At 43.8% G+C, this 26,691-nt stretch overlaps 2 protein-coding genes across 5 annotated transcripts in view; both read left to right on the top strand.

Moving 5' to 3' along the window:
- ZC3HAV1 (zinc finger CCCH-type containing, antiviral 1) overlaps positions 1-7,496 on the top strand; it is a 62,469-nt gene extending 54,973 nt beyond the window's left edge. For all 4 annotated transcript variants that reach the window (XM_042973294.1, XM_042973300.1, XM_042973301.1 and 1 more), the window contains exon 13: positions 3,577-7,496. In XM_042973294.1, coding sequence (XP_042829228.1) covers positions 3,577-3,842 — 266 coding nt within the window. In that variant the 3' untranslated portion in view covers positions 3,843-7,496. The remainder of the gene's footprint in view (positions 1-3,576) is intronic.
- Positions 7,497-14,402: 6,906 nt separating this feature from the next.
- Positions 14,403-24,079, top strand: ZC3HAV1L (zinc finger CCCH-type containing, antiviral 1 like). Its single transcript, XM_042973315.1, has 4 exons — positions 14,403-14,770; positions 15,655-15,790; positions 20,363-20,621; positions 22,386-24,079. The coding sequence occupies exons 1-4, from the start codon at positions 14,403-14,405 to the stop codon at positions 22,517-22,519; spliced, it is 897 nt and encodes a 298-aa protein (XP_042829249.1). The 3' UTR covers positions 22,520-24,079.
- Positions 24,080-26,691: the final 2,612 nt, after the last annotated feature.

Raw genomic sequence — 26,691 nt, 5'->3', positions numbered from 1 at the left:
TTTGACTTGACACCTTTTACATGGATAACTTAGAGTTCAGTTATCTGGAAATGTTCGCTTTCTGAAAGAAGGACTTGGAATTGGAAAGAGTGAATAACTGTGTTACGAGCAGCCCAAGTTGTTGTCATAAAATTCCTATAGTGAAGCTTGTGTATGTTTACTCTTGGGAGCTTCTCAGAATCATTTAGTTTTATTTCAAAACAGTGTCTTGTTTTGTCTTTTTTTTTTTTCTCAGCCCAGCAAGCATGGAGTGGGAGTAAAGAGATGTTAGAGGTGGGCAGCGAGAAGAAAGTTAACAGTTTTAAGTGGAGAATGAGAGGGGAAATGATCCACAAGACACAAACACAACTTTAACATTTGTTTTTCATGCTGCGGGTAGACCATTAGTGTCGGGGTAAATGGCTCTGTCCCCCTTAGTAACTCAACAGGGCATCCCTGTGTTGTAACACCCTATATATTGGGATTAATATATTCATCTGACGCATCAAGAAAAGACAGGGCACAATGAGTTGTTCTTTTTTTTTAAATTTTTTTTTTTGTGTGTGTGAAAACGAGCACTTGTGGGGGAGGGAAAGTGAGATTGGGGGAGGGGCAGAGAGAGAGGGAGACATCCGACAGTTGAGAGCTCAATGCAGGGCTCTTGAGCTGACTGCATTGGACACTTACCTGACTGAGCCACCCAGGCACCCCAAGGTGTTCTATTTTTTAAATCCGAGAAACGTGTCTGTTTTAGAGAGATTTCCTTACAAAAAAGCTTAAGTTGTTTAGAAGTTCCAGAAACTGATGTGTGAGGAATGGTTCTTTGCAGACTCATGTATAATGATGCACAGAGATGGGTAGTGTGATACAGAGTTTGCAGTGGGTGTCCATCGAGTCAGAAATAATACAAATAAAGAACGCACAGCCTCTGTATACCCCAGGTTGTTTGCAGAAGGGCTAACTAACACAGTAGTACAGATGCGTACTTGGCCATCTGGGAAAACTAAGGAGCTGGAACTAGCTGGGAAGGTGGGGGAGGGTCGCTGGCAATGACAGAGGTGGAGTGTGTGGCCCAGTAGAATTGTTGGGGGATGATGAGTTTTGTTTGTGTTTTTGGTCATTTTCCAATTACCTACTGGCCTACTTTATGAAATTATTAAAAGATCTGGGTGGACACTGTCTTGAATATAAGCTTGTTTTGGGTATATGTCAGTTAAAAAACAAAGGCAGGGCGCCTGGGTGGCTCGGCCACGTGTCTGACTCTTGATTTTGACTCAGGTCATGATCTCAGGATTTGTGGGATTGAGCCCCGCATCAGGCTCTGCACGATTCTGTCTCCCTACCTCCCGTTGAATACACTTTCTCTCTCTCTCTCTCAAAATAAATAAACTTAAAAAAATGAAAAAAAAAAAAAAAGAAAGGCAAAAATACACCAGGAAACAAAGATATGAAAAAGCAGTTCAGAGAATATGGAATACACCAATAAACATACGGAAAGATGCTTGATGTCACTCGGATTAAGGGAAATGCGTATTAAATTCAGATTTTTTTTTTTGTGTGTGTGTGCTTTGTATTGGCAAAAATTAAAAGGATAATTGATATCCAATGCTGGCAAAGTTGTGGAGAAATCGGACTTTATCCATTGCTATTAAAATTTTTAGGCTGCTTTTGGAGGGCAGTCTGTAATATCTGTCAAAATTTAATATGCTCTATCCTTTGACTCAGCCATTATAGTTTTACAGTCTGTTCTACAGAAAGACTTATACAGGCTACCAAAGGTGTATTTACTAGGATATTTTAAAAGCATTTATTGAGAAGTGTCTTGGTAATAACAAAAAAGTGAAAACAACCTATATTTTAATCAGTACAGAAGTAGTTAAATTATGATACATCCATACAATGGAATTCTGTGCAGTCTCTGAAAAGAATAAGGTAGGGTGAGGTGAAGTGACAACAAAATTTCTAGGGCTAAAGTGGAAAAAAATACAGAGCAGTTCATACTGTATAATCCCATTAATGAGCAAATAAAAGAACATCAAACTGTGCCAGAGTAAATGTGTTATATGTGTATGTAAATACACAGAAACAGATGAGAGAATCCCCTCCAAGCTGGTAACTGTGTTTGGGAAGGAGAGCGGGGCCAGAAATGGTAGGTCAGTGATAGTGTTGAACATCATTTACCCAGAATAGCCAGTATCTGACCTATTCAGGATGAGCAATATTTCTGGAGTTCAAACATCTAAAATTATAAAAAATCAGTAATAAAAAATAAATAGTATAAATGAAAAAGTAGTAAATAGTTGTTACCATAAATACAGTGAATTCATTTTACTTACTAACTTTTGCGTAGAAAATCAGAATTTGCAAATATACACATTTCTGTTAAAAAGAGAAAAGTATTTGGCAATGACAAAAATTAAAATAGGAAATTTTGTTTATTTTTTAAGTTTATTTATTTTGAGAGAGAGAGAGAGCGCGCGCATGCACAAGCAAGGGAGGGGAAAAGAGAAGGAGAGACAATCCCAAGCAGGCTCAGTGCCATCAGCGCAGGGCTCGAACTCACAAACCGGGAGAGCATGAGCATGACCTGAGCCAAGATCAAGCGTAGGACGCTTAACCGACTGCGCCACCCAGACACCCCTAAAAATAGGAAATTTTAAACTTTTATTTTTCTTTAAGAGAGGGAGCACAAGCAGTGGAGAGGGGCAGAGGGAGAGAAACAGAGAGAGAATCTCAAGCAGGCTTCACACCCGGTGCAGAGCCTGATGCAGGGCCTGATCCCACCAGGACCCTGGGATCATGACCTGAGCCAAAGCCAAGAGTTGGACGCTCAACCAACTGAGCACGCAGGCACCCCTAAAATAGGAGATTTTGTCAGGAAATTGCTGTTGGTCTGCTGAGTATAGAAACCTCAGTGGTGTCAAGGTTGTTTTACAGTTGAGGACAATAGATCAACTATTTTGAAAAGCTCTGCCAGGGTTTGTGCTCTACCTTTCCCTTCCACATTTTCTAGGACCTTCCCATCAGTAGTAAATGAGCTTTGTTCCTTAAAATGTATGCAATATGGGGGGCATGCGTCCGGCTGTGCACTGGGTGTGGAATCTGCTTGAGATTCTCTCTTTCCCTCTCTCTCTCTTTCTCTCTCTCTGCTCCCCCCACCCCCACTCTTGGGCTTGCTCTCTCTCTCTAAAAAAAAAAAAAAAATGTACACAATTTAAAAAGGCCTCTGATGGAGTATCTTTGGTTCATCATTTACAGTTCAACTCCTCCTGCATGATTTGCAGGAGTTGGGCTGCTGTGACCTCACCGCTTGGTTACTGTAGCCTGTGGCTCACACCATCACTGGGAGCCCCAGCACAGTGGCAAATGTTTTGGTAATTCCACTAGGGCTATATACGGCACTGAAATTTACTTGCATGATAGACTTTTGTACAAAGGAAGTACAAAGGAAGTTTATAAGTATCTATAACGTGTTGCTGACACGTGGGTAGTTAACACCCATCATCCGATAACACCATGGGATACATAATCTTACAAACTACATGCCTTCTTTTATGATAATTTGTACCCTTTTTCTTTTTCTTTTTCTATTTCTAGGAAATTACTTCAGAAAAGATGCCATCTATTCCCATAAAAATTGCCGGTATGATACCAAAAACATCGTGATGTTTGTAGCTCGAGTCCTGGTTGGAGATTTTACTCAAGGAGCTGTGGGAAGCATAAGCCCTCCTCCACCACCATATGACAGCTATGTGGATTCAAGGTTGAATCCTTCCGTGTTTGTCATCTTCGAGAAAGATCAGATTTACCCAGAATATGTGATTGAATATACTGAACTAGACAAAGCCTGCGTGATTAGTTAGAAATGATGACTACAGCGTCATAAAGGAGGCCATAACCATTCTGTTCACTACAGAGCCAAATTGCCCCAGATAGTAAACTTGTACATTTCCTCATGTAGTTATCAAATTGCCTTAGATCAATGGTTCCCCAATTTTGTTAACACATTTGAATCATCTGGGAAGCCTTCTAGCAATCCCAATGTTCAGACTGCATCCCATTCCAACTAAAACACTGTTTCTGCTGCGAGAGCTGGGCAATGGTACTTCTGTCTCCCAAGGATTCAAATGCGTCCTAAAGTTTGGGAACCACTGTCTTAGACGTAGCTGGGAACGACTGACTCCTAAAACTGCTGTCACTGCTATAAGTTTCTCTCCCGGCTACTCTTCGTTTATTGTACGCAATGGCTTTGTTTTGGTTGAATTGCAAGAAAATTAACTTGGGCAATTTGAGAGGAATCTAAAAACGCCTTTTGATGTAAGGATGTAAGACAGTACTGCCTTTGGATGGAAGACTGGAAAGTTGGAGGGGGAGGCGTATTTTTTGGAAAATGCTGGGGAGGGGGGAAGAAAAGGTAACTTAAATGGTATTACAGCTGTAGCTGCAGTATTGCACCTTCGTAGTAAATCTGAGTTGGGGCATATATTTCTTTATCTCTGCGTTTATTTAGGGGACTCCATCCAGGTTGACTCTCTGGAATGCAATAAAAAGAGCCACAAAGTATGGCTCAGAGAGAAGCAACCAACTGGAGTTTACTGCCCAATTTTGGGCTTTTTATATATATGATTATAGAGAAGGTTTTTCAGGTTGGACTTTCATGAAGTAGTTGTATTTTGGGGGGATATGAGTCACGGTAACCAGATTCACACAAATATTACTGATAAACCTGAGTGCTATTTGTAGTCGTTCGGTGTAGCAGATGAGACTCACCAAGGAATTAGGAGCCGGGCCATCCCTACTGGAGGGTGGGCCCCTTAAGGAGGCGAGATGTGTTTCCTGGTGAGCGCGGAATCAGAACAAAGAAAACAACGCCTCAAACAGGCCTTGCACCTGCAAGGGGCTTCTTTTTTCTACATATAACGGATTGTTTGCAAGTGTAAGTACAGTTTTAAAGCAGTTGAGGGTCCTAGACCAAGAGTTCCTTCCTTATAACGAATCAGGTTTTTCCTTCCAGTTTTCCCTTTCAACATTGTGTAACATTCATTCGCCAAAGTTTCCTGTTACAATTCCTTCTAGCAGACAGGTTATAAAAGTTAATTAACATTAGAGTTGATTTTGTATTAGTCAGATGGTAGATCAGTACAGACATCTGCACAACCCCTTGGTTTCAAGGACTCCACCAGTAACATGTATAGAGATTTTTTTAGGGCAGGGTTATTTTCTGGGAGGCTTGCCACAAATAATTACTCTAATGCACTTTTGGGTTTTTTTCCCTTGAATGGTAGCTCCTGTTTGGAGTTTTCATTTCCTGCTCTTGGTTCTCACATTTTCAGAGATGCAGTTTGTCCAACTCTGATTGCCCAGTAGACCTCTTTGCTTGGATATTTCACAGGCACCTCTAAGGCAGTGTGTCCCAGGTGGAATTCTCTACCTGCCTTCCTCAAACGATCCATTTTCTCCCTCAGTGTTCTATAGTCAGAAGTCATTCTTGACTTCTTCCTCTCCTTCTCCCAAGCTGTTCCCAAGTCCAATTTTACTTCTGAAATATTTCTTTGTCCCCTTCTGAGATACTGTTTACTTAGTAGTAACAATGGCCATATTTAAAAATTTTTTCCTTAATCTTTAAAAACACAGATCCGATCATGCTTTTGGAGTAAAGTTCACAATCCTTATTATGGCCCCACATGATTATGATTTCTCCCTTCCCTGCCCTCTGATATTTATTTTCTTCCACACAAGCCACACTGGCTTCCCTTCTTCTTTGGTTCCCCTTTCCTCCTAGCTCAGTGGTTCTCAATTGGGACTCCTGCCTTTTTCGTTTTTGTTTTTGTTTTTTTATGACAAATACATTGTAACATCTGTTTCATTATCCTCAAAATGCAGTTCAATGGTCATATACTCTACCTACACATAATTGCCGAAATAAATTTAAAATTAGTTAACATTAACATAAAAGGGAAATAAAAAGCACATTACTTGGGCACAACTATGTTAGAAGACCTAGTCAGATGTTTATACCTAATGTGTAAATTTAAAAGAAGGTAGAAAATCAAAACTGATTTTATACAAAGAAGTATAAGAAAATGAAAAAGCAGGGAAAGGAGTGGACCTTAGAATAAAAACTAGTGATGCATAACTTGTTTGCATATGATAGTACTTATAAGAGAAATATCGAAATAGAATGTTAATTGAAATAAACATATTATGCAAGGAAATCTACAGATTGTCGAGATGGAGAAAATGAGGAAATACAGTATTTTTTGCAGACGAGCTGTAGGTTATACAAGAATGTCTAGCGAGACATTCAAAATTCGTATAGGGTGCACTGTAGTAGTTTCTTACTGTGAGGAACTGTCCAGAATATTGTAAGATGTTCCGCCTACTTGGCTCTCATGTACTCGATGCCAATAGCACCCTCTCTTCCCCTCCACTTATGGTGGCAACTATAAACCCTAGCAGATCTTTTCACCCTTTTCAGAGCAATAACATTTTGTCACATCTCCTTTGTTGGCCTGAGAGGAATCGTAGGGAATACAGTCTACTTACACACATGGATTTCTTTAAGAACCAATTTAATGCCCCAACTCTATTATAATGGAGAAATAGAAGGAAAGAAATTTGTAATGACAATAAAATGAGTTTCAATATGTAAATGCTCAGGCACGACTATTCTATACGACATCATGAAGTAGATACTTACCCCTACTTACAATGAATGGGTTGGAGTTTCAGAGTTGTCCAGAGGCTACTTCCTATAAAGAAGTACTGGGAAATGAAAGATTTAGAGGTATGTGTGAGCGTAGGATGAAAACAAGTGTTAGGGTAAGTCGTAACAGACCATATATCTTATCTGTAAGAAACAGAGCGAAATTACCTTAACTGAAATAAGGATAACGGACTGCCTAAGAGGAAAAAATGAATGATATTCTCTCAGGCGCGCTGTAGGTCCTACATAAATGTCCAGTAGGACGTTAAAAAGTCGTATAGGATACCGAATAATTCTTCTTTGTGTGGGACTAACCCATCTACTGCAGACATGCGTTCTCCCTGGCTGCATCTACTCAATGCCAGGAATAGTTCCCAATAATTATGAAACCAACAACCTATCAATTTCTAAAATCCCACCGTGAGAACCACTGACTTAGTTCATGTCTTAGTATCCTCAGATCAGTTTACTATTCCCTCCATAAGGAGTCTTCTACATTAGATGAGATGCTTGCTTCCCAAACCCCCGGGTTTTAAAAGTCTTTGTGCCTTTCTTTGTTCATTTTTAGCATCTGTCCACCTTGCAGTTATCTACTTTCTGTATTAGAATGTAAGCTCCTTGAGGGCCGAGTCAACCCGTCTTATTTACTGTGCCATACCTGATACTTGCCTGAATGCTTGATTGGCTGATACCTCGGATGCCTTTTGTTGAATAAAGTAAGCTCAACTATTTATATTTCAGTAGTTCAGTTGTATTTCTTCTTCTTCAAGCTTAATTCTAGACTATCCAATAAAGAGAAATATTAATTTTGCTCTGCTGCCTGAATTTGCTATATTTATTTCTAGGTATCTCCAAAAATATAATCAGCTGCACACACTAAGTTATTCGATGGAGGATAGATGTTTGTCCCTTCTCGCTTTTTCGTTCCAGGACTTGATGACCAGGGAGCTGTCAGGATAATGCCAAAGAAAGGCAGGTGGTGGTGATGGACAAGCCCACAGTTGGTTGGCACATCTTCTGTCTAGGGGCTTAGAGAAAGAGGCGGAAACTGCGAATATACTTTTCTTGGTCTCAGGGGAGGGAACAGAGCCTGGCTGAACCCAAAAGTTAAAAATATAAATGGTTATTGGCAGAATTGTCTTATCAGTCCCTCCTTTAAAAGCTCTTCTCCACCCATTCTTTTTTTTTTTTTTTTTAAGTTTATTATTTTGAGGGGGGAAGGGGCAGAGAGATAGAATCCCAATCAGGCTGTTAGCACAGACCCTGACGCAGGGCTTGATCTGACGAACCGTGAGATCATGACCTGGGCTGAAATCAAGAGTCAGGTGCTTAACCGACTGAGCCACCCAGGTGCCCCCTCCACTCATTCTTTTTTGATTACAAAGGTTGGATGGAAAGAAAGAGGAAGAAAATCCCTATATGGCAGCAGAAATATTTTATTAAAAAAAATTTTTTTTAATGTTTATTTATTTTTGAGAGAGGGAGAGAGCATGAGCGGGGGAGGGCAGGGGGTGGGGGGAGACACAGACTCTGAAGCAGGCTTCAGGCTCTGAGCTGTCAGCATGGAGCCCAACATGGGGCTTGAACCCATGAACTGTGAGAACCTGAGCTGAAGTCAGACGCCTAACCGACTGAGCCACCAGAAATTTGATTAAAGTGAAGGGAAACCCATTTGATTTGTATCCCAAGGTAAATGAAACAATGTGTAGCCAACCCATTGCTGTCAAAGCACCCACATTCAAATGCACAAAAATACTAGCAAAACCAAGCATGGGCAGATTTGGTCTTTTCTAGTTAGTTATTTATTTGCTTTGTCATAGAAGGCTCCCCGTTTTTCAGAAATGATTATTTGAGAAGATGTTATTTAAAGTCTTAATTTTTGGTCCTGCATTTGGGAAAAGGTGCCGTTATTTGATTTCTGTGGTGGAACTCAGTCCAGCATTTGGTGGGAGGAGAGCTAGGGAGCAAGCAGTTCAGAGTCCTGCCTTGGCTACCGTAAAGATAAATTACCATAAAGGGCCAGCGATGCTCAATGCTAAAGGCGCAGAGAGCCACCGGGACCATGTTGAAGGACGTGGCTGGGAAGGAGCAGGGAATAACAGGCAGTTTTTCATTGAGAAGGTTCTAACAGTGATATTAGTGCATGCCCTTGGAGTGACTTGTTCAAAAATCTGTGCTAGACAAGTGTGCCTGGAGCGGGCAGCCGTTTGAGAACAAGCTTCAGAATCTGGGTTGGAGGACGTATCACCTTACAAGGAACCACCTGAATCCTAGAAAGTTAAATCCTAAAATACCACCTGAATCTCAACCCTCTGTGTTTCTCTTTTCCATTCTCTGGTCAGTCTTCTTGTCCTCTTCAGCCATTTCCTGATGTCTCTCCCTTTGTGCCCCAAAACTCTACATTCCCCAATAGTCTGCTCTGGGATCTTTGTTTTGTTTTTTGTTTTTTTTTTTTTTTCCTTTACACTCTTCCCCATGAATCTCATTTATTCCCATACTTTAGTTATCACACGACTTCTGATTCCAGAATCCATACCTTTGCTGAGGAGTAAAATAACTTACCCAGAGTCTCACAGTTAGTGAGTAACAGACCAGCCTTCCGAACCCCTGGAGTCTAGCTCCAGAACCCACATGTTAACCACTCTGCTAGGCTTCCTCTCTAAGGAACAGTCCCTACCCTTCCCTTTGACGTCCCACCTCTCTCCCCCTTCAACCATTCATTGTGGACAACATAGCCAACACTCCTAGCCTTAGATCCTCATAATCTCTTTTTCTCTAACATCTTCACACTTCAGGCATCAATGTCCATCGCCCTCCTGCCGCTAGTCAGAATTGCTCTTCTGAGATTGTAAACTTTTTAAAAAGTATTTATTTTTGAGAGAGCGAGCAGGGTAAGGCAGAGAGAGAGGGAGTGAGAGAGACTCCCAAGCAGGCATGATCATCGTGGAGTTGAAGTTGGAGCTCGAACTCCCCAACTGTTGAGATCACGACCTGAGCTGAAACCAAGAGTCGGATGCTTAACTGACTGAGCCATCCAGGCGCCCCTGACGTTGTAAACTTGTATAACCTACCTCTGCTATGGCCTTTAGCTCTCTTGCTCTCACGTTCCCTACACACATGCTGCCCCTTCTGGTCTTTACTTCCTTTCTTATCCAGCTCTGAGCCCCTTCAGCACCTGGCCACTCCTTCGGCGAATACATTCAGTCACCTAGAACCTTTGACTTTATGTCCCATCCATTTGGCAAACCTAGCAATGTTCGTCAAATTCTGTTTCTATAAACATTGAGTAGTTTCATTTTTATTTACTTATTTTTAATATTGAGTACTTTTAGAGAGAATTGCAGAGCTGTTTGGATTAACACCACTACGTACACCTGGTATTCAACTTTGGCAAAGCCCTCTCACGGCCCACCTGCCCTCTCGGCCCTCGTTCCCCCAACCCCACAGGACAGCTTTGTTAGACCTTCGCTAGCCTCCTCACGTGACGACTCCCCCCCTCCACACATTCTCAGTCTTATACTTAACAACACAAATGGCTATTAGACTTTTTCTCCTTCATCTTAAGCCTACAAACTTGTCTTTTTATATACTCATCCTTGCTTCTTTTCCTCTTGTTCTATGGTTTTTCTTCTTCCGTCTGAGGTTAATTCTTCCCATGTCCTGTCCTCTCCCACTGCCTTATGAAAATCACCCACTGAATTATTCTTCTCAGCCAAATTTCAACGTTCCCTTCTTATTGGCTCTGTTCACTTGGCATAGAACTACGCTTGCCTCTCCTATAATAAAACGCCTCCCTCCATCTTACGTCTTCCTCTAATTATTATTTTATCACTACCTTATTTTTTCAGATAACTTATTTTAAAAAGTTGGACTTTCCCATGGGGCACCTGGGTGGCTCGGTTGAGTGTCGACTCTTGGTTTCAGCTCAGGTCAAGATCCCAGAGGTGTGGGATAGAGCCCCACTTGGGATTCTCTCTCTCCCTCTGCCCCTCTCCCCCACTCAGGTTCTTTCTCTAAAATAAAAGACAAAAAGTTGGATTTTCTCATTTTTCTTTTTATTCTTAGCCTACAGAATTCTGCCTTTTCTCATTATACCTCTGGAATAAACTTGCCTAGTTTATCAACACTCTCATAGGGAAACTCCCTGCAGCATTTTATAATGCTGACCACCTCCTCCTTGAAACTTTCTCCTCTGTGTCCATGAATGAATCTCATTTTTCTCTAGGCTCCCTTTATCGGTTTCTATCTTAGGCTGGCTTCCTCGGAAGAAAATAGAAAAGGATTGTATGCAAGGAGATTATTTGGGAGGTGATTCCAAGAAACACTGGTAGAGAAGTGGGGAGGTGAGTCAGGGAAAGGAAGGCAATATAGGGCATGTTAATGAGCAGGTTACAGCCGTGGGCAACTGGGGCTCAATGCCACTGACAAACCTTTGGGAAATTATGGAATATACACTTTGAAATTGTTCCACCTGAGGAACAATGCCCTGGGATATTTAGCCACTATCTGGTAGGAAAAACTCTTCCTTTATCCTCTTAGGTTCAATTTCTGGAGTGTGAATTTAACTGACAACAGACAGATTAACAGGAGAGAAAGGCGGGGGGGACGTTCATCACGCGCATATGGAAACAAAGGGACTCCCTAAACCGTTAAAGATTACGGTTTATGTACCTAAATTAATAGGGGAGAGGGAGAGGGGAGAAAAGCCTTTTGTGGGAAGAACGAATGGTTTCCAGAGGAACAAACGAGATATGGAAGTTTGTGATAATGTTTGTTTATGCAGGTGCCAGTGATCTCTGTTTTATTTTATTTTATTTTATTTTATTTTATTTTTCCTCATGGCCATGAAACTTGCCCAGAGAGAGGATCTATGGCAGCCTCACTTCCAGCAGTTTCTGCCTTTGGTGAAATAAGGGAAGCTCCAAGAAGGCTTCTTTCTACATCTGCTGAATCTCAAATTGTCTTTAGTTTAAAATAACCTTCCTACCAACTCTGGGGGTCTGAGTGGGCCCCCACCTCACTCATTCCCTAACATCACCAGTCGAGGGTTCTTCCTGGAGTGTTGATGCCTTGGCAATTCCAGCCTGCCTCAACGGCCGGCAAGCTTGCTCCTTCTGGAGGACAAAGACCTTATGCAGACAGTCCAGGTGCAGATGTAGTCAAAAGACCTAGGCGAGGCAGGAAGGAAAGGCTACTTCCGCTTTCCTTAGGATTTTTCTCTTCCTCCCCTTGCCTCTCTAATGTCGCTATAATAGAAGGCTCTATCCTTCCATGCTTGCTTTACACACTTTCCATTTTGCGGAGAGAGCTTATCGACTCTCGCCGTTTCAATTACCTAATAATCTGATGTCGCTCAAGTCTATATCCCCCGCATCTTTTGGAAACTCTAGACCTGTGCCTACAATACAACTGCCTACTGAGCCGCTTACCTTGGTTTGTCCACTGCAATCCCAACACAATGAAAACTGAAGTTATGGTCCCTCAAATCCTCTTCGGTTATTCCTTATCTTGCCCTGCTCTTCTAGAAATCCATTCTTCTCACGCCTACCAGGGATCTTTCTGAAACACCTCTCCTAAGTATGGCCAGGCCCTGTTTTTTAAGTTTACAGACAGAGCAATGAACAGGACAAAGCCTACTTTGTCCTGTCCAACAGATTGCCTACTTTCGCCTGCTTGAATTCTACAAATACAGAAATAAGAAGAGACACGATCAGTGGTAAGTTCCGCGTGGAGAGGTCAAGAAAGGTCTTGCTGAAGACGTGTCATTTAATCTCAGATGAAAGGCAGAAAGGATACATCTAGAGCAGGAGAAACATTCTGCGCGGAGGGATCCTGCCACTTCCAGCTGAAATTCCTTTAATCGCTTCCCAACGTCTTCAGGATAGAAGTCCAAATTTCTAAGCATGGCAGAGAAGGTCTGGCCTCTTGCCAGTCAGTCACCTTCCTCTTATGTTCTTTACATTACATGCCATCAACTCGTTTAATCCCCACAACCACCCTGTAAGAGAGCTGGTTGAGTTCCTCCGTTAGGTCTTAGGTGTCTCTGTTTTCTGTCACAGCATGAGCGGTGGCTCAAAAGCTGTTCATTAAATGAGCAAGCTGTTGGGCAGAAAGGATAGCTGCTTCCATTTATTCATTTTTAATTTACATCCAAGTTGGTTAGCATATAGTGCGATAATGTTTCCCAGAGTAGATTCCAATGATTCATCCCCTGTGTATAACACCCAGTGCTCATCCCAACAAGTGTCCTCCTTAATGCCCCTTACCCATTTAGCCCATCTCCCCTCCCCCCCCCCCCACAGCCCCTCCAGCAACCCTCAGTTTGTTCTCTGTATTTAAGAGTCTCTTATGTTGGGGCACCTGGGTGGCTCAGTGGGTTGAGCATCCGACTTCAGCTCAGGTCATGATATCGCGATTCGTGAGCCCGAGCCCCGTGTTGGGCTCTGTGCTAACAGCTCCCGGCCTAGAGCCTGTTTCAGATTCTGTGTCTTCCTCTCTCTCTGCGCCTTCCCTGCTTGCACTGTCTCTGTCTCAAAAATAAATAAACATTAAAAAAAAAAAAGTCTTATGTTGTGTCCCCCTCCCTGTTTTTATATTCTTTTTGCTTCCCTTCCCTTATGTTCATCTGTTGTGTATGTTAAATTCCTCATATGAACGCAGTCTTATGATTTGTCTTTCTCTAACTCATTTTGCTTAGCATAATCCCCTCCAGTTCCATCCACATAGTTGCAAATGGCAAGACTTCATTCTTTTTGATTGCCGAGTAATACTCCACTGTATATATAAACCATATCTTCTTTATCCATTCATCTGTCGATGGACATCTGAGCTCTTTCCATACTTTGGCTAATGTTGATAGTGCTGCTATAAACGTTGAGGTGCATGTGCCCCTTTGAAACAGCATACCTGTATCCCTTGCATATACACCTAGTAGTGCAATTGCTGGGTGCTAGGGTAGTTCTCTTTTTAACTTTTTGAGGAACCTCCATACCATTTTCCACAGCGGTTGCACCAGCTAGCATTCCCACCAGCAATGCAAAAGAGATCTTCTCTTTGCGCATCCTCGCCAACAAGGATAGCTGCTTCGTAGACGTACAGGTCTAGACTGGTGTGGTCCAACGACAATAAAGTGAGCCCCACATGTAATTTAAAATTTGCTCGGAGCTACATCAGAAAAGTCAAAGAAACAGATGAAACTGTAAGAACATTTTTATTTCAATATCATCAAGTGAACACGACTGAGAAAGTTCTCAATGAGATATTTTGCATCCCAAAACCTTTGCAATCCAGGGCGTGTATCTCACACTTCCATCACCTCTCGGTTCCAACCGGTCACGTTTCAAGGCCTCGACAGCCACATGCCCACATGTCGCTGGTGGCTCCCTCGGAGTCCTTCCCCCGGCAACCCCCTAAGGGCCCTCGTACCTCATTACCCGTTTTATCTTTGCAGCCCTCATGGGCACCTCGGATCCTCTCATTTGCTCGCGGGTCACGCCTCCCCCCACCACCCACGTCCCTCTAGGCGAGGCCTCCCTTTGACCGGCGCTCGGTGAACGCGGTGGCGCCCGCGGGTGGCCCGCAGGCCCCCGCCCCCGCCTCTGCCGCCGCGGCGCGCCCTGCCCCCCACCCCCCGCCCGGCCCCGGGAGCTCGGGCCCGAGTCGTGGACGTGACTGGGAGGAGTCTGCCCGCCTCGGGTTTCCGTGCTCGGCCGCGGCCATGGCGGAGCCCACGGTGTGCTCCTTCCTCACCAAGGTGCTGTGCGCCAACGGCGGCCGCATGTTCCTGCGGGACCTGCGCGGCCACGTGGAGCTCTCGGAGGCCCGGCTCCGGGACGTGCTGCGCCAGGCCGGGCCCGACCGCTTCCTGCTGCAGGAGGTGGAGATGAGGGAGGGCCTCTGGGACGCCGAGGCCGAGGCGGCGGCCGGCGCGGGCGGCGCGGGCGGCGGCCCCTGCGCCTGGCGGGTGGTGGCCGTGTCCTCCGCGCGCCTCTGCGCCCGCTACCAGCGCGGCGAGTGCCAGGCCTGCGACCAGCTGCACCTCTGCCGCCGCCACATGCTGGGCAAGTGCCCGAACCGCGACTGCTGGTGAGGCGGGCGGCGGGGGAGCGGGGCCCCGGGGGAAGGAGAAAAGGGATCGCTCGTTCGGGGGGTGCACCCCGCCCCGCCGTCGGAGGGCGGAAGGGAAGGCCCGGGAAGGGGCCCCCGCGGCGTCCTCGGGGGTGGGGGAGGGGGCTCCCCTGCGCTTCCAGCTCCGGCGCGGAGCGAGGCCCGAAGTCGTCCCGATCGGTCGGGATTTCTTCACCGCTGCTCGCCCCCCGGAGTCCAGCCCCTGCCCGCGGAAACCGCGGCGCGGCCGCGGGAAACCCGGACTGGGACTTTTGAGTTCGTTTACTCCGGTGGTCCTGCTGGGGGGCTTTTGCGGACCTGTGAGGTCCTCGGACCCTTTATCGAGAGTGCCCTTCCTTTCTTTGCACGTAACCTCAAAGTTTTACCCAAGTGAGTCGGTGCTCACCGGGTTTAGAAAGCCCGATCTAGAATGACCCCCAGGAAACCGAGGGCGGTGTTTTGAGGCCTCTGGTCATCCTTGGTTCACTCAGGCTCCCCAAAGCGGGGTCGGGGGCACACTTCATTCCCAACGTCGGGGGACTGTGGGGGGGTGGTGGGCAGCTGTTCGGGGTGGAGAAGTACGGTCAGTCACCTTCCGGCCAACAACAGAAGGCATCAAGGCAGGTGACTGGGGCAGGGGGTGCCTTTGGCTGGCGTTCAGGCATCCCGATTTAAAATGCAAGTGACCTTGGGAGGAGAGTGGCTTCCACTCGGCTTTTTTATTATTAGCGCTGGCTTTATTAGCTGTGGTATCTTTGGGTTCAGGGAAAATTGTTTAACTTCACACGTGAGTCAAAGGCCAGAACTTTGGCGGACTGGCCCCTTCACCTGGGCCTCTGATCCAGAGCTCTGTGTTCTCCTAGGTCTACCTGTACCCTTTCCCATGATATCCACACACCCGTCAACATCCAAGTTCTGAAAAACCATGGGCTTTTTGGCCTCAATGAGGCCCAGCTTCGGATCCTGCTTTTACAGAATGACCCCTGCCTTTTACCAGAGGTGAGTTACCAAGAATTCACCCTCATACTGAATGCACGATGAAGGAGATCGAGAACATCAAAAGTCACCTTGCAGAGGTCAGGTGTGTGGGTGGAGGTTATGGTGCAGTGCTGACCTTTATGCAGTCTCTGTGATTTTAGGCTTTGATCCACAAGGAGTGATGGACGCGTGTGGTAAAGAAATAATGAAAATGGCTACTAGTTTATTTTATTTTTATTTTTTTGAGAGAGATAGAGAGCAAGTGGGGGAGGGGCAGAGGCAGAGACAGAGACAGAGAGTCCCAAGCAGGCTCTGTGCTGTTTGAGAGATCTCAAACTCACGAACTCAGAGATCATGAAACCAGGAGTTGGAGGCTCCAACTAAGCCACCCAGGCGCTCTTAGCCACTAGTTTTTTGATTGCTTACTGAAGGCTAAGTCATTCACATATCTTAGCTCATTAATAACCTGTCCCGGTTTTACAGGTGAGGAAACTGAGACTCAGCTACATTAACTTGCTCAAGGTCACATAGTACATAGCAGATTTGAATTTACGTCTGTCTCTGAAGCCTGTGTTTTGTGAATTGCCTGTTCATGCTTTTGCCTATTTTTCTGTTGAGGCATCTGTTTTCCCTTTAATTGATAAGGTGTCTTTTTTTTAAAGTTTATTTATTGGGGGGGTTGTATAAGTGGAGGAGAGGCAGAGAGAGAGAGAGGGAGAGAGAGAGGATCCCAAGCAGGCTCCATGCTTTCAGTGCAGAGCCCAACTTGGGGCTCGAACTCCCGAAACTATGAGATCATGACCTGAGCTGAATCACGAGTCAGACATTTAACCGACTGAACCACCCAGGCGCCCCTATTAGATGTCTGTAATGATACAGGTCCCTTTTGTGGTCACGTTTGTTGAAAGTATCCTCCCCCATTTACTTTCTTGGGGCTTTAGATACCAATTTTAATTGCTTGGAGATGATTTAGTTCCAAATGTTTAACCAGTGCCCATTAGAACTGCTGTCATGGTGAAATTAGCGTATTTGTATCTGTTTAGCTATACACAAAGACTTTTTGAAAACAAAACAGTTGGAATCCCCAAAGAAAATATTACAAGAGCCCACCAGTGAAAAGTAGAATTTTCTACTCTAGCACTGATGCTGTCGTAGACATTCAAGTTGCCAGAAGAGGGGTGGGGTGGGAAGAAGGGGGGATGTTGGGAAACCGGAGGGTCGTTTGTGAGTGTGGTGCCCCGTTAATGCTAAGGTAGTTCAGGGTCAAGAAGGGAAGGAAGTCACAGGCTGGAGGTATGAGCTGGAGCCTTTGGTGAGATGGCAAAGGCCGCCCTCAAGGCAGTAGAATCTGTAGGAGTCAGCCTTAGCCACGGGGTTTATCCTTGGCATCCACATCTCCTTTCTCACTTCTTTGGGCTTTGAAGCCAGACTTGATCAGTCATGGTTATAAGCCAGATACATTCCAACGATGTTGCCAAAAGGACCCGGAGCCACAGCTGGAGCAGGTTATTGGCAGGAAGGGAGAAGAGAATGGCAGTAACGGGGGTCCAGTCCAGTCCTTCCTCTCTGACAGAGAAGGGGTGGCGACACTTCTAGTTACCTTTTAGTTAAAAAAAATTTTTTTTTTAATGTTTATTTATTTTTGAGAGAGAGAGAGGGAGACACAGAATCCGAAGCGGGCTCCAGGCTCTGAGCTGTCAGCACAGAGCCCGACGCGGGGCTCGAACCCACGAGCTGTGAGATCATGACCTGAGCTGAAGTCGGATTCTCAACCTACTGAGCCACCCAGGCGCCCCAACCTTTTAGTTTTTACGATATCGTTTGACTTACAGATGTTTAACGTTGTTACATTGTTGAACTTATTGAGCCCGTTTCGTTATGGCTTGCGCCTGCTCTCCTGGGTCCAGCCTCGTCTTGTCATACCCGACTACCGCAGTGTTTTGTGAGCAGCCAGTGGGCTGGCTGCACTTGGGACAGGAGCCCACCCCTGGTCCTGTCACCCAGCACTGGAGGTGTGTATCCTGTGACACGCAGCATGGCGGGGACCACGGAGGAATCAGGAATGGTGCCCCACATCTCTTGTATGGAAATGGCTCTGACCCCTTTCCACCACTCTCCTAAAGACACAGTACACAGGAACAGATACATCACACAATAAAAAGACGATAGGGACAAACATTGTGATCTTATGGTTATAATGATAAATATATTTGGTCTTCATCCCCATTCCCGACATAGAGCTCCTAAAACCCTTGGAATTTCCTACATGATGAGAGCTCTAAAGGTGTCTGTTGTTAAGTGATTTTTGGAAAGCCCTTTGGTAACCTAAGGATGGGAGCTGGTTGTCAGGAGAACAACTTTTTTTTTTTCCCCCAACACTTTTTTTTAACTTTATTTATTTATTTTGAGAGAGAGAGAGAGAGAGAGAGAGAGAGACTGTGTGAACAGAGGAGGAGCAGAGAGGGAGAGGGAGAGAGAGGTTCCCAAGAAGGCTCTGTGCTGTCAGCGCGGAGCTCAACCCCATGAACTGTGACATCATGACCTGAGCCGAGACCAAGAGTCGAACGCTTAACCACCTGAGCCCCCTAGGCGCCCCGAGAGTTGTAACTTTTATCCCCTCCCCCTCACTCTTCCACCCCCTGGGAGGGCAGAGGGGCCTAGGGATGGAGTTCATTTACCAGTGGCCCATGATGTAATCGATCATGCCTGTGTTAGGAAATTTCCATAAAAACCCAAAAGGACAGACCTCCAGACAGCGTGCAGGGTGGTGAGCACACGGAGGTGCTGGGAGAGTGAGGCCCCAGGAGAGGGTATGGAAGCTCCACACCTTTTCTCCCCTCACCTCTCCACATGCGGCTCTTCTACCTGTGTGTTCCCGGGTTATATCATTTTATAATAAAGTGGTCATCTGACTCCTGTGAGCTGTTCTGACACATTAACTGGAGGAGGAGGTGGTGATGACCTTTATAGCAGTTCAGGCAGCAACAGATGGACATTTGAGGTGGGGCAGCCTCGTGGGACTGAGCCCTTAACCTGTGGGATCTGCCGCTACGTCCAGGTAGACAGTATTCGGGTGGAGTTAAAATCTGTGGGACATCTGGTCATTGTCCTCTGAGAATTACTTGGTGGTGTTGAAAGAAACACACATTGGAAATACATACAATGTGATACTAATACATTTGAAAACTTCAATGAAATGGACACATTTCTAGAAAAAAATATGACTCATCAAAATGGTTTCAGGGTGCCTGGGTGGCTCCATCGGTTGAGCGTCTGACTCTTGATTTCCACTCAGGTCATGATCTCACTGTTCGTGGGTTCAAGCCCTGCCTCAGGCTCTGCACTGACAGTGTGGAGCCTGCTTGGGACTCTCTGTCTCTTTCCCTCTCTCTCTCTGCCCCTCTCCTGATCACTTTCTTTCCCTCAAAAATAATAAACAGGGCGCCTGGGCGGCTCAGTTGGTTAAGCGTCCGACTTCAGCTCAGGTCGTGATCTTGTGGTTCATGAGTTCAAGTCCCACGTTGGGCTCTGTGCTGACAGCTCGGAGCCTAGAGCCTGCTTCGAATCCTGTGTCTCCCTCTCTCTCTCACACTCTATCTCCCTCTCAAAAATAAATAAACATTAAACTAATAATAATAAATAAACATTAAAAAAAACTGTTTTAAGAAAATACAGAAAGCCAGAATAGTGTTTATTTTTGAACAACAAAAGCATTAAGATAAAAAATTTAGGGGTGTCTGAGTGGCTCAGTCAGTTAAGTGACTGTTGATTTTGGCTCAGGTCGTGATCTCAGTTTGTGAGATCGAGCTCCGAGTTGGGCCCTGTGCAGCACAGAGCCTACTTGGGATTCATTCTCTCCCTCTCTCTGTGCCCCCCCCCAAATAAATAAATAAATATTTTTAAAGAAAAGAAAAAATTTAAAATCGCACGGAACCACAGTATTAGTTAAAAAGTCTTCTACAAGAAAACATGAGGCTTGGGGCGCCTAGGTGGCTCAGTCAGGCGGCCGACTTCGGCTCAGGTCATGATCTCGCGGTCCGTGAGTTCGAGCCCCGTGTCAGGCTCTGTGCTGACAGCTCAGAGCCTGGAGCCTGTTTCAGATTCTGTGTCTCCCTCTCTCTGACCCTCCCCTGTTCATGCTCTGTCTCTCCCTGTCTCAAAAAGAAATAGAAACGTTAAAAAAATTTTTTTAAGAAAACATGAGGCTCATACAGTTTTATTGTTGAGCTCTATCAAATCTTTAAGGAATGGATTATTTTTCTTTTGAGGCTAGGTGTAGGATCTCTTTTTCTTGATCTCCTCTACATCCCTGAACCAATGTCATACTGTTCAGTTCGTTTATATTTTGACATATGTTGGCCCAAGTCTCTGCTGATCACACTTCTTTTACAGAAATGTTTTCTCAGGGTGCCTGGCTGGCTCAGTCAGTGGAGCGTGTGACTCTTGGTCTCGGGGTTGTGCGTTCGAGCCCCACGTTGGGTGTAGAAATGACTTAAAACTAAAATCGTAAAAATAAATTTTTTTTTCTTTCGTCAATTGCCGTAAATGACAGTGCAAACAAACGTGTCAAGCGTCGCTTCATTTCTGTGCCAGGTGTGTTTGCTGTACAACAAAGGGGAAGCGCTGCATGGCTACTGCAACATGAAGGAGAAGTGCAACAAGTTTCACGTATGCAAGTCCTTTGTCAGAGGGGAGTGCAGACTTCAGAAATGCAAACGGTCCCATCAGCTCATTCATGCCGCAGCCCTGAAGCTGCTGCAGGACCAAGGACTGAGTGTCCCAAGTGTCGTTAATTTTCAGATAATCTCTACCTACAAGCATATGAAGCTGCACAAGGTGCTTGAAAGTCAAGGTGAGAATATCAGAGGGAGAACACTACCGACACATAGTTTTGACCAGAAAGTGAGTCTGGGGGGGATAGCACCTCACATTGTAAGTTTTGCTCTATCCTCGGGGAAACCGGACCACCAATATTTTCTGATGTTTTCTGATGGAGAACTATGGTTCTTCTTTTTTTTTTTTTAAATTTTTTCTTAAACTTTACTTATTTGTTTTGAGAGAGACAGAGAATGCACATGCAGGGGAGAGGCAGAGAGAGAGAATCCCAAGCATGCGCTGTCAGCACAGAGCCCGATGCGGGGCTCGAAGTCACTAAACCTTGAGATCATGACCTGAGCTGAAACCAAGAATTGGACGCTTAACCGTCTGAGCCACCCAGGTGCCCCTAGAACTGTGGTTCTAACTAAAGGAAGGAAGGGATAGAGTTTAGTTTCTGTGCCGCCGGCTAATAACATCTGCCCAAGGGTTCGAGCAGTGTACCTCCTCGCTAAGCTGGGGGCCAGGAAGTAGGTACAACTGTCCTCACAGCTTTGTTAGGAAGAAAGAGGAAGGAGGTGGGCCAGTGGCCTAGAAAGGGAAGGAAAACACAGGAATGGATTTCTTTATTAAATTTGAATTCAAGTGTTTTCTTTTTCTTTCTTTACTTTTACTGAGGTAGTAAACATACAACGTTGTATTAGTTTCAGAGGTACGTATTTCGATATTTGTATACACAGCAGAAATGATCGCAGTTAAGTGTAGGTAACATCTGTCATCATACATAGTTACAAAGTTTGTTTTCCCGTGATGAGAACTTTTAAGAAAGTATGTTCTTTTTTAGTTATTAAGAAATTTTAACCATATTACAGAAAAATTTAGGAAGTAGAGAGTAGAGATATAAATTGCATGATTCCACTCACTCCATCCACAATGATTGTTACCATTTATTTTGCAGGGCTGTCCCTCCTGTTACTATACAAATTCCAGTCTAGTTGTGGTCGAAGTGTGCATTAGTATCTTAAATTTTCACTTTATCAAGAATCATAAATATTTTCCCATGTTGCTGCATAGTCTACCATTAAAAAATGGGTCTACAAAGTGTGGTTTGGTATACTTTTAATTACAATGCATTCAGGTTACTTATTCTATTCGATTTGTTTATAGCTGGAAATCAGTTTCAGTGGGTGGTGGGCTTAGGAGAATTGCTGAATTTGGGAAAACCAAACCAGCAAAGTCAGAGTCTCCAAACTATTGATACAGAGTTCTGTTTTGTCTTCCTTCTTCTTTTGAAATGTTTATTTATTTTTGAGAGAGAGAGGTGGGGGGGGAGGGGCAGAAAGAGAGGGGAACAGAGGATCTGAAATGGGCTCCATGCTGACGGCTGCTTAGCAGACTGGGCCACCCAGGTGCTTCTTGATACGGAGTTTTCTTCTGTTGGGATGGTCGTGGCTGACTTCCTGAGTGGGTGGTTTGAAGGTAGTGTTGGAGGCTGTCTAGGGAAGCCTGAATGATGGCGGGGATCTTCTAGGCCAGGTACAGGGTCTGTCATCACCCTCATCTGGTCTTGTTTAGTGGGTCTCTCCTAACTATGAACTTGTGTGTGTGTGTGTGTGTGTGTGTGTGTGTGTGTGTGTGTGTGTGAAATAAATCTAGAAAACACAAACTCTCCAAATCCAGAGCAGTGTTGGGACTTTTGGCTGGGATCTGATCTGCTGGGCCGATGCTCCCAACACAAAACGAAATGGAGAGCGATAAAAGAGGTGTCCCGGGAAAGCTCATCTCTTCGTCTTCTTTTTAGGGAATTCAGCTTCTGCTGAGTGTTCACAGGGCCTTGAGGAGCCAGGAGTACACGTAGCCAGCGCTCCAGAGGCCAGCCCTCTGGTGCCCGGCCCCGCTCAGTCAGCCAAGAAACCACATGCAGGTAAACCTTAAAGGACGTCAGTGAAAGAAGAAGCGTGTCCAACTAGAAGGTCTGAAAACAAAGCTTCTGTTGAGCTTAATTTGTAAGCTCATTCATTTCATCATTTTCCAGTCACGGTCGTAGTAGTACCTACCTCACAAGTTGTTGTAAAATCAAAGAGGACGGTGGTCGGGGATGTGGTTGGACGCTGAGCAGGCAGAGAGGATAGGACGTGAGTATGGTTGGGGTCGGTCCAGCGTGCACCGTGAAGATGGCCCATCCTGCCCGAAGTCCCCAAGAGCTTTCCCCAGGCCGGCGGGAGCTCCAAAAGGAGTAGGTTCTGCTGACTTGCTCTGTGACCCACCCAGGGTTTTTCCTATGCGCCCATATACACAGTTTACATAGTGGTAGTTCTAGAATACGTACGCTTTGTACTCTTGTTTTTTCTTAAAGTTTCATAGGCACCTTTCCCTATTCGCATTTTATCACGTATAATCATTTGAATGCACGGATACACTAACAGATGATCGCTTACTTCACTATTTCCCTTATTCTGGGATATTTCAATTCTTTCTCACAAATTTTGAATAGGACTCTTAAAATCCTTACCACACTGAATTTTTAAATTTCTTCTTTTGCTTAGGCTTGTAGGTGCTAAAGGATACCGTCTTTTTGGTTTGCGTTTCTTTAAGTGTATGCAAGTGAGTATTTTCCTGTGTGTGTTTTCTGTATGTCTTATATGGTGCATTTCGTGTTTGCCCTTCAGTTCCTGGGGCCCTCCTCTGTGCTGATATGGCATGGCTTTCGATGAGGTTCCTCGATTTTCACGAGAGGATATCACTTGTACCTGCTCATATGATACCCGCCTCTGTGGATCCGTCCTCAGCCAGTACCATAGCTTTATAACTTTTGAGTGCTCACCAAAGATTTCTACCTCACTCTATCCACTCTCCGTTTTTTATTAAATTTCTTTGCCAAAGCTCCATTGCTGCCGTTTAAACAGTATGTTGTTCCTCTGTGCCTCGAAGTCGTATCCATTCTTTCTGTGGATCAGGAGAGACCATCAGAAACCTATATACCTCACCCATTTCACGTTGCCTTTATCTCCCTTCTCCACCCCGCCCAGCTCCCTTCATCCAGTTAAGCTCAGATGTTTGGTTCTTTGTTTTCATTGAGGGGTACGGAGAAGCAGCATCATGAGATCTTTTTCTGGGTTTCCTGTTGTGATATCCCCAAATGTCAGTGTGTAAAGTTTTGTTTGTTTGTTTTTAAGTTTAACTTTCCTGCGATAACACATTTGAGAAATAGGGACAAGGGTAGTGAGTTTTTCGTAAAGCTGCATTAATTTAGTTTAGAAGCATGTTTTATCATGAAATGCTGTCTTCTCTATTGGGGAAGGTGTGCAGAAACATCCTTTTCAGAGTGAGAAATTGCTGTGTTTTCTCCTCATGGACAATGAGAGTCACGCGGTTAATCTTTTCACTTTGGTTGTCCACAGCAGTATTTCTGAAAGCCCTTCTGTTCTGCGTACCTTGTTTCCTTTTTCCTAGTTCTGATTTTTCCTGGTGCTATTTTTTTACAAAATTATTTTTACATTTTATTATTATTATTTACATCTTATCCTTTTACTATGTGTATTTTTGCTATAAGCCATCTAAAATTCTTTTTTAATTTTTCATTAAATTTTTTTAGCCATCTTAAATTCTTAATGGAAAGTGTAGGGTATAAATGTATATCCTGTCTATTAAGAGACTTGGTGGACTTTTACAGTATTGTGTTTTTTTTTTATACATCTTCTAATTATGCTTTTATGTGCAGTTATTAGCCCTCTGTAATCTCTGTTACAATATTTTATGTATAGTGAATACATAGGGAATGTATAATATTCCCTTTAAAGCTTAGTTCTGTTAGTATTCATTCTGTAAAGATATTTTATATAATTATACTTGACCCTCATTTCCAGCTCATGATTCAGCTGTTGGAAAGTTACTACGGGAGAATTGGAGATGATTTTTCTTTGGTCATTTATCAGGGCGTATGAGGGAAGGTGCACATCCATAGACCCCACAAATTCAACATAACCTAGGTTAAATATTAACTTTCCTATAGACTCGTCCATTCTTTGGTTTCTTTATTTTTGGAGTATCAACAGACTACCAACTTAAAGCAAAACCCTACAAATTGTCCTCATACTCGTCTTTCTCCTGGTTCCTTATGTCAGACTGGTTACCCAGTGTTGGAGATTAGTTTCCCTTCAGAGCTCTCAAGTTTTTGTCCTCCTCTGCCCCTTTCTTTCCATCCCCTACACACAGCCTTGTTTCTAATCCTCATCAGCTCTTGCTCTTATGCCACAGATCTAGGACTCCTTGGTTTTCCGGTTCTGTCTTGTGAGAGTATTTTTATAGAAGGTGTGAGGTAGCCCCCTGCTTTCCTTCAGTGATGGCAGCCCCATTTTAATTTTTCATACAATAGGCTTTTGTGGATTTCATTGGTCTCCTTACCACCTTCTACCCACCCCACCATCCCCAAGCCTTCCACCCTGTGCCCAGTTGGGCTTTTGAAATGCAGATCTAATCACATGCTATCTTTTGCCATAACCTTCATTGGTCCCCACAATGCAAGGTAGGAGTCATAAACTCAAATGCCTTCTTGGATGAGACAGATGACCTAAATGGATGATGTGAGCTGGCTGTAAGAGAAATGGGGGGAGAGAGGACGTGTCGTAGCAAGTTGCCCATCTGAGGGGGCACCTGCCTCTCATACCCATGTGGGCGAGCAGACCCAGGCTGTCATGTTGTCCAACTAGTCGAAAGAAGCCAGATCCAGATTTTATGATACATTTTCAGGTTTTTAAATATTGGCCTTTGACTGAGTTTTGAAAATGCAGACCAATATTGTGTGTACTGACCTACTTGTAATTTTTGGAATGTGCCATTTTATTTTATGACTCTCTGTTTGTAAAGGATGTTCCTGTTAAGTGCCAATCCTTCCCTCTTCCTGCCTTGAAACCTGGCAAAACCAGATTCTTTAAAATGCTAGTTAGTCTTTCCTGACCCCAAGAGAGGCCGTTCTCTTAGCATTCTCAAAGTTCTCAGAGTAGTACTTGCTTTGCCAGGCTTTCTGCTTTAACTCCCGAGCTTTGAGCCAAAACAAAACCGTAATTTCTTCTTTTTGGACACTTCGCAGTGAAGAAGTATTTTTTGTCATGTAATGAATCAAACTCTGTGTTTGAATCCATGGAATCAGTATGATACTGGTCTTCATTGTTCTTTTTTGCCCCCACATATATATTTTTAATTTTCAAAAAGTCTTTTTTCCCCTAAGGAATGTGTTATTTAAGGTAAACATCTTTTTGGTGCTTCATTTGGAATCATCAAGGCCTAAAATGAACTGTTTAAGACTTATGCTTATGACACTAATTCCTCCCATCAAGGAATTAAGTCGCTTCCTTACTGATGGGTTCCTTGATTTCTCTCGTGATAATTTGTTCTTGGTTTTATCTAGGCCTTATATATCCCTTATTACATTAATTTTTTCTTGGCTAAATACATCTGTATTGCTACTCAGTATGGGAATCTCTGTCATTAGAATGCTATTAATTTTTTAAATGTTTGTCTTTTGTTGAATTATCTTTGTTCTACCAGTGTTAGGTGGCCTTTTTGTTTCTTCCAAATGTAAAACCATAGCTGCAAAAAAGACATGTTTGTCTTTTCTTGTGTATTTCTGTTTTGCTTTGTGTTAAATAAAATTGTGTTAAAATATAAATTCTGATGTTTCTTCATTACATATGAAGTTTATTGTTGGCTTTAAACAAATGTTCTCTATTTAATAAGGGAAAAAACATTTATTGTTGGAAGCTTTTAGTAAGAATTGGTATCTTTGTATAATCATATAATTTTTATCATTTAACCACCTAACATGATTATGTTACTGGTTTTACTATATTAAAACCTCCTTAAATTCTGAGTAACTCTGTTATGACATATGTTCTTCTAATGTATTTCTTTTCACTATTTGGTAATTTTTGTTATAATTATATACATCTATACATTCATAAATAAAATTGATTTATATTTTATATGTGTATGCAATTTCCTTTTTATTTTTATTGCTATATGCTCAAAGTATGTTTATTCTAAGCACTGTTTTGAGTTTTGTACATTGATTCGGAATGTCATTATTATTTAAAAGAATTTTTTCCCAG

This window comes from Panthera tigris, chromosome A2, assembly GCF_018350195.1.
Source record: "Panthera tigris isolate Pti1 chromosome A2, P.tigris_Pti1_mat1.1, whole genome shotgun sequence".
NCBI lineage: Eukaryota > Metazoa > Chordata > Mammalia > Carnivora > Felidae > Panthera > Panthera tigris.
Note: the sequence above shows the minus strand (reverse complement) of the source record. Positions and strands in the feature narration are given on the sequence as shown.

Bases quoted from the DNA above. Each gene is read 5' to 3' on its own strand.
- ZC3HAV1L (XM_042973315.1), top strand. From the start codon at position 14,403: ATGGCGGAGCCCACGGTGTGCTCCTTCCTCACCAAGGTGCTGTGCGCC. The intron at 14,771-15,654 runs GTGAGGCGGGCG...GTGTTCTCCTAG, and splicing joins TGCCCGAACCGCGACTGCTG to GTCTACCTGTACCCTTTCCC. The intron at 20,622-22,385 runs GTGAGAATATCA...TCTTCTTTTTAG, and splicing joins CAAGGTGCTTGAAAGTCAAG to GGAATTCAGCTTCTGCTGAG.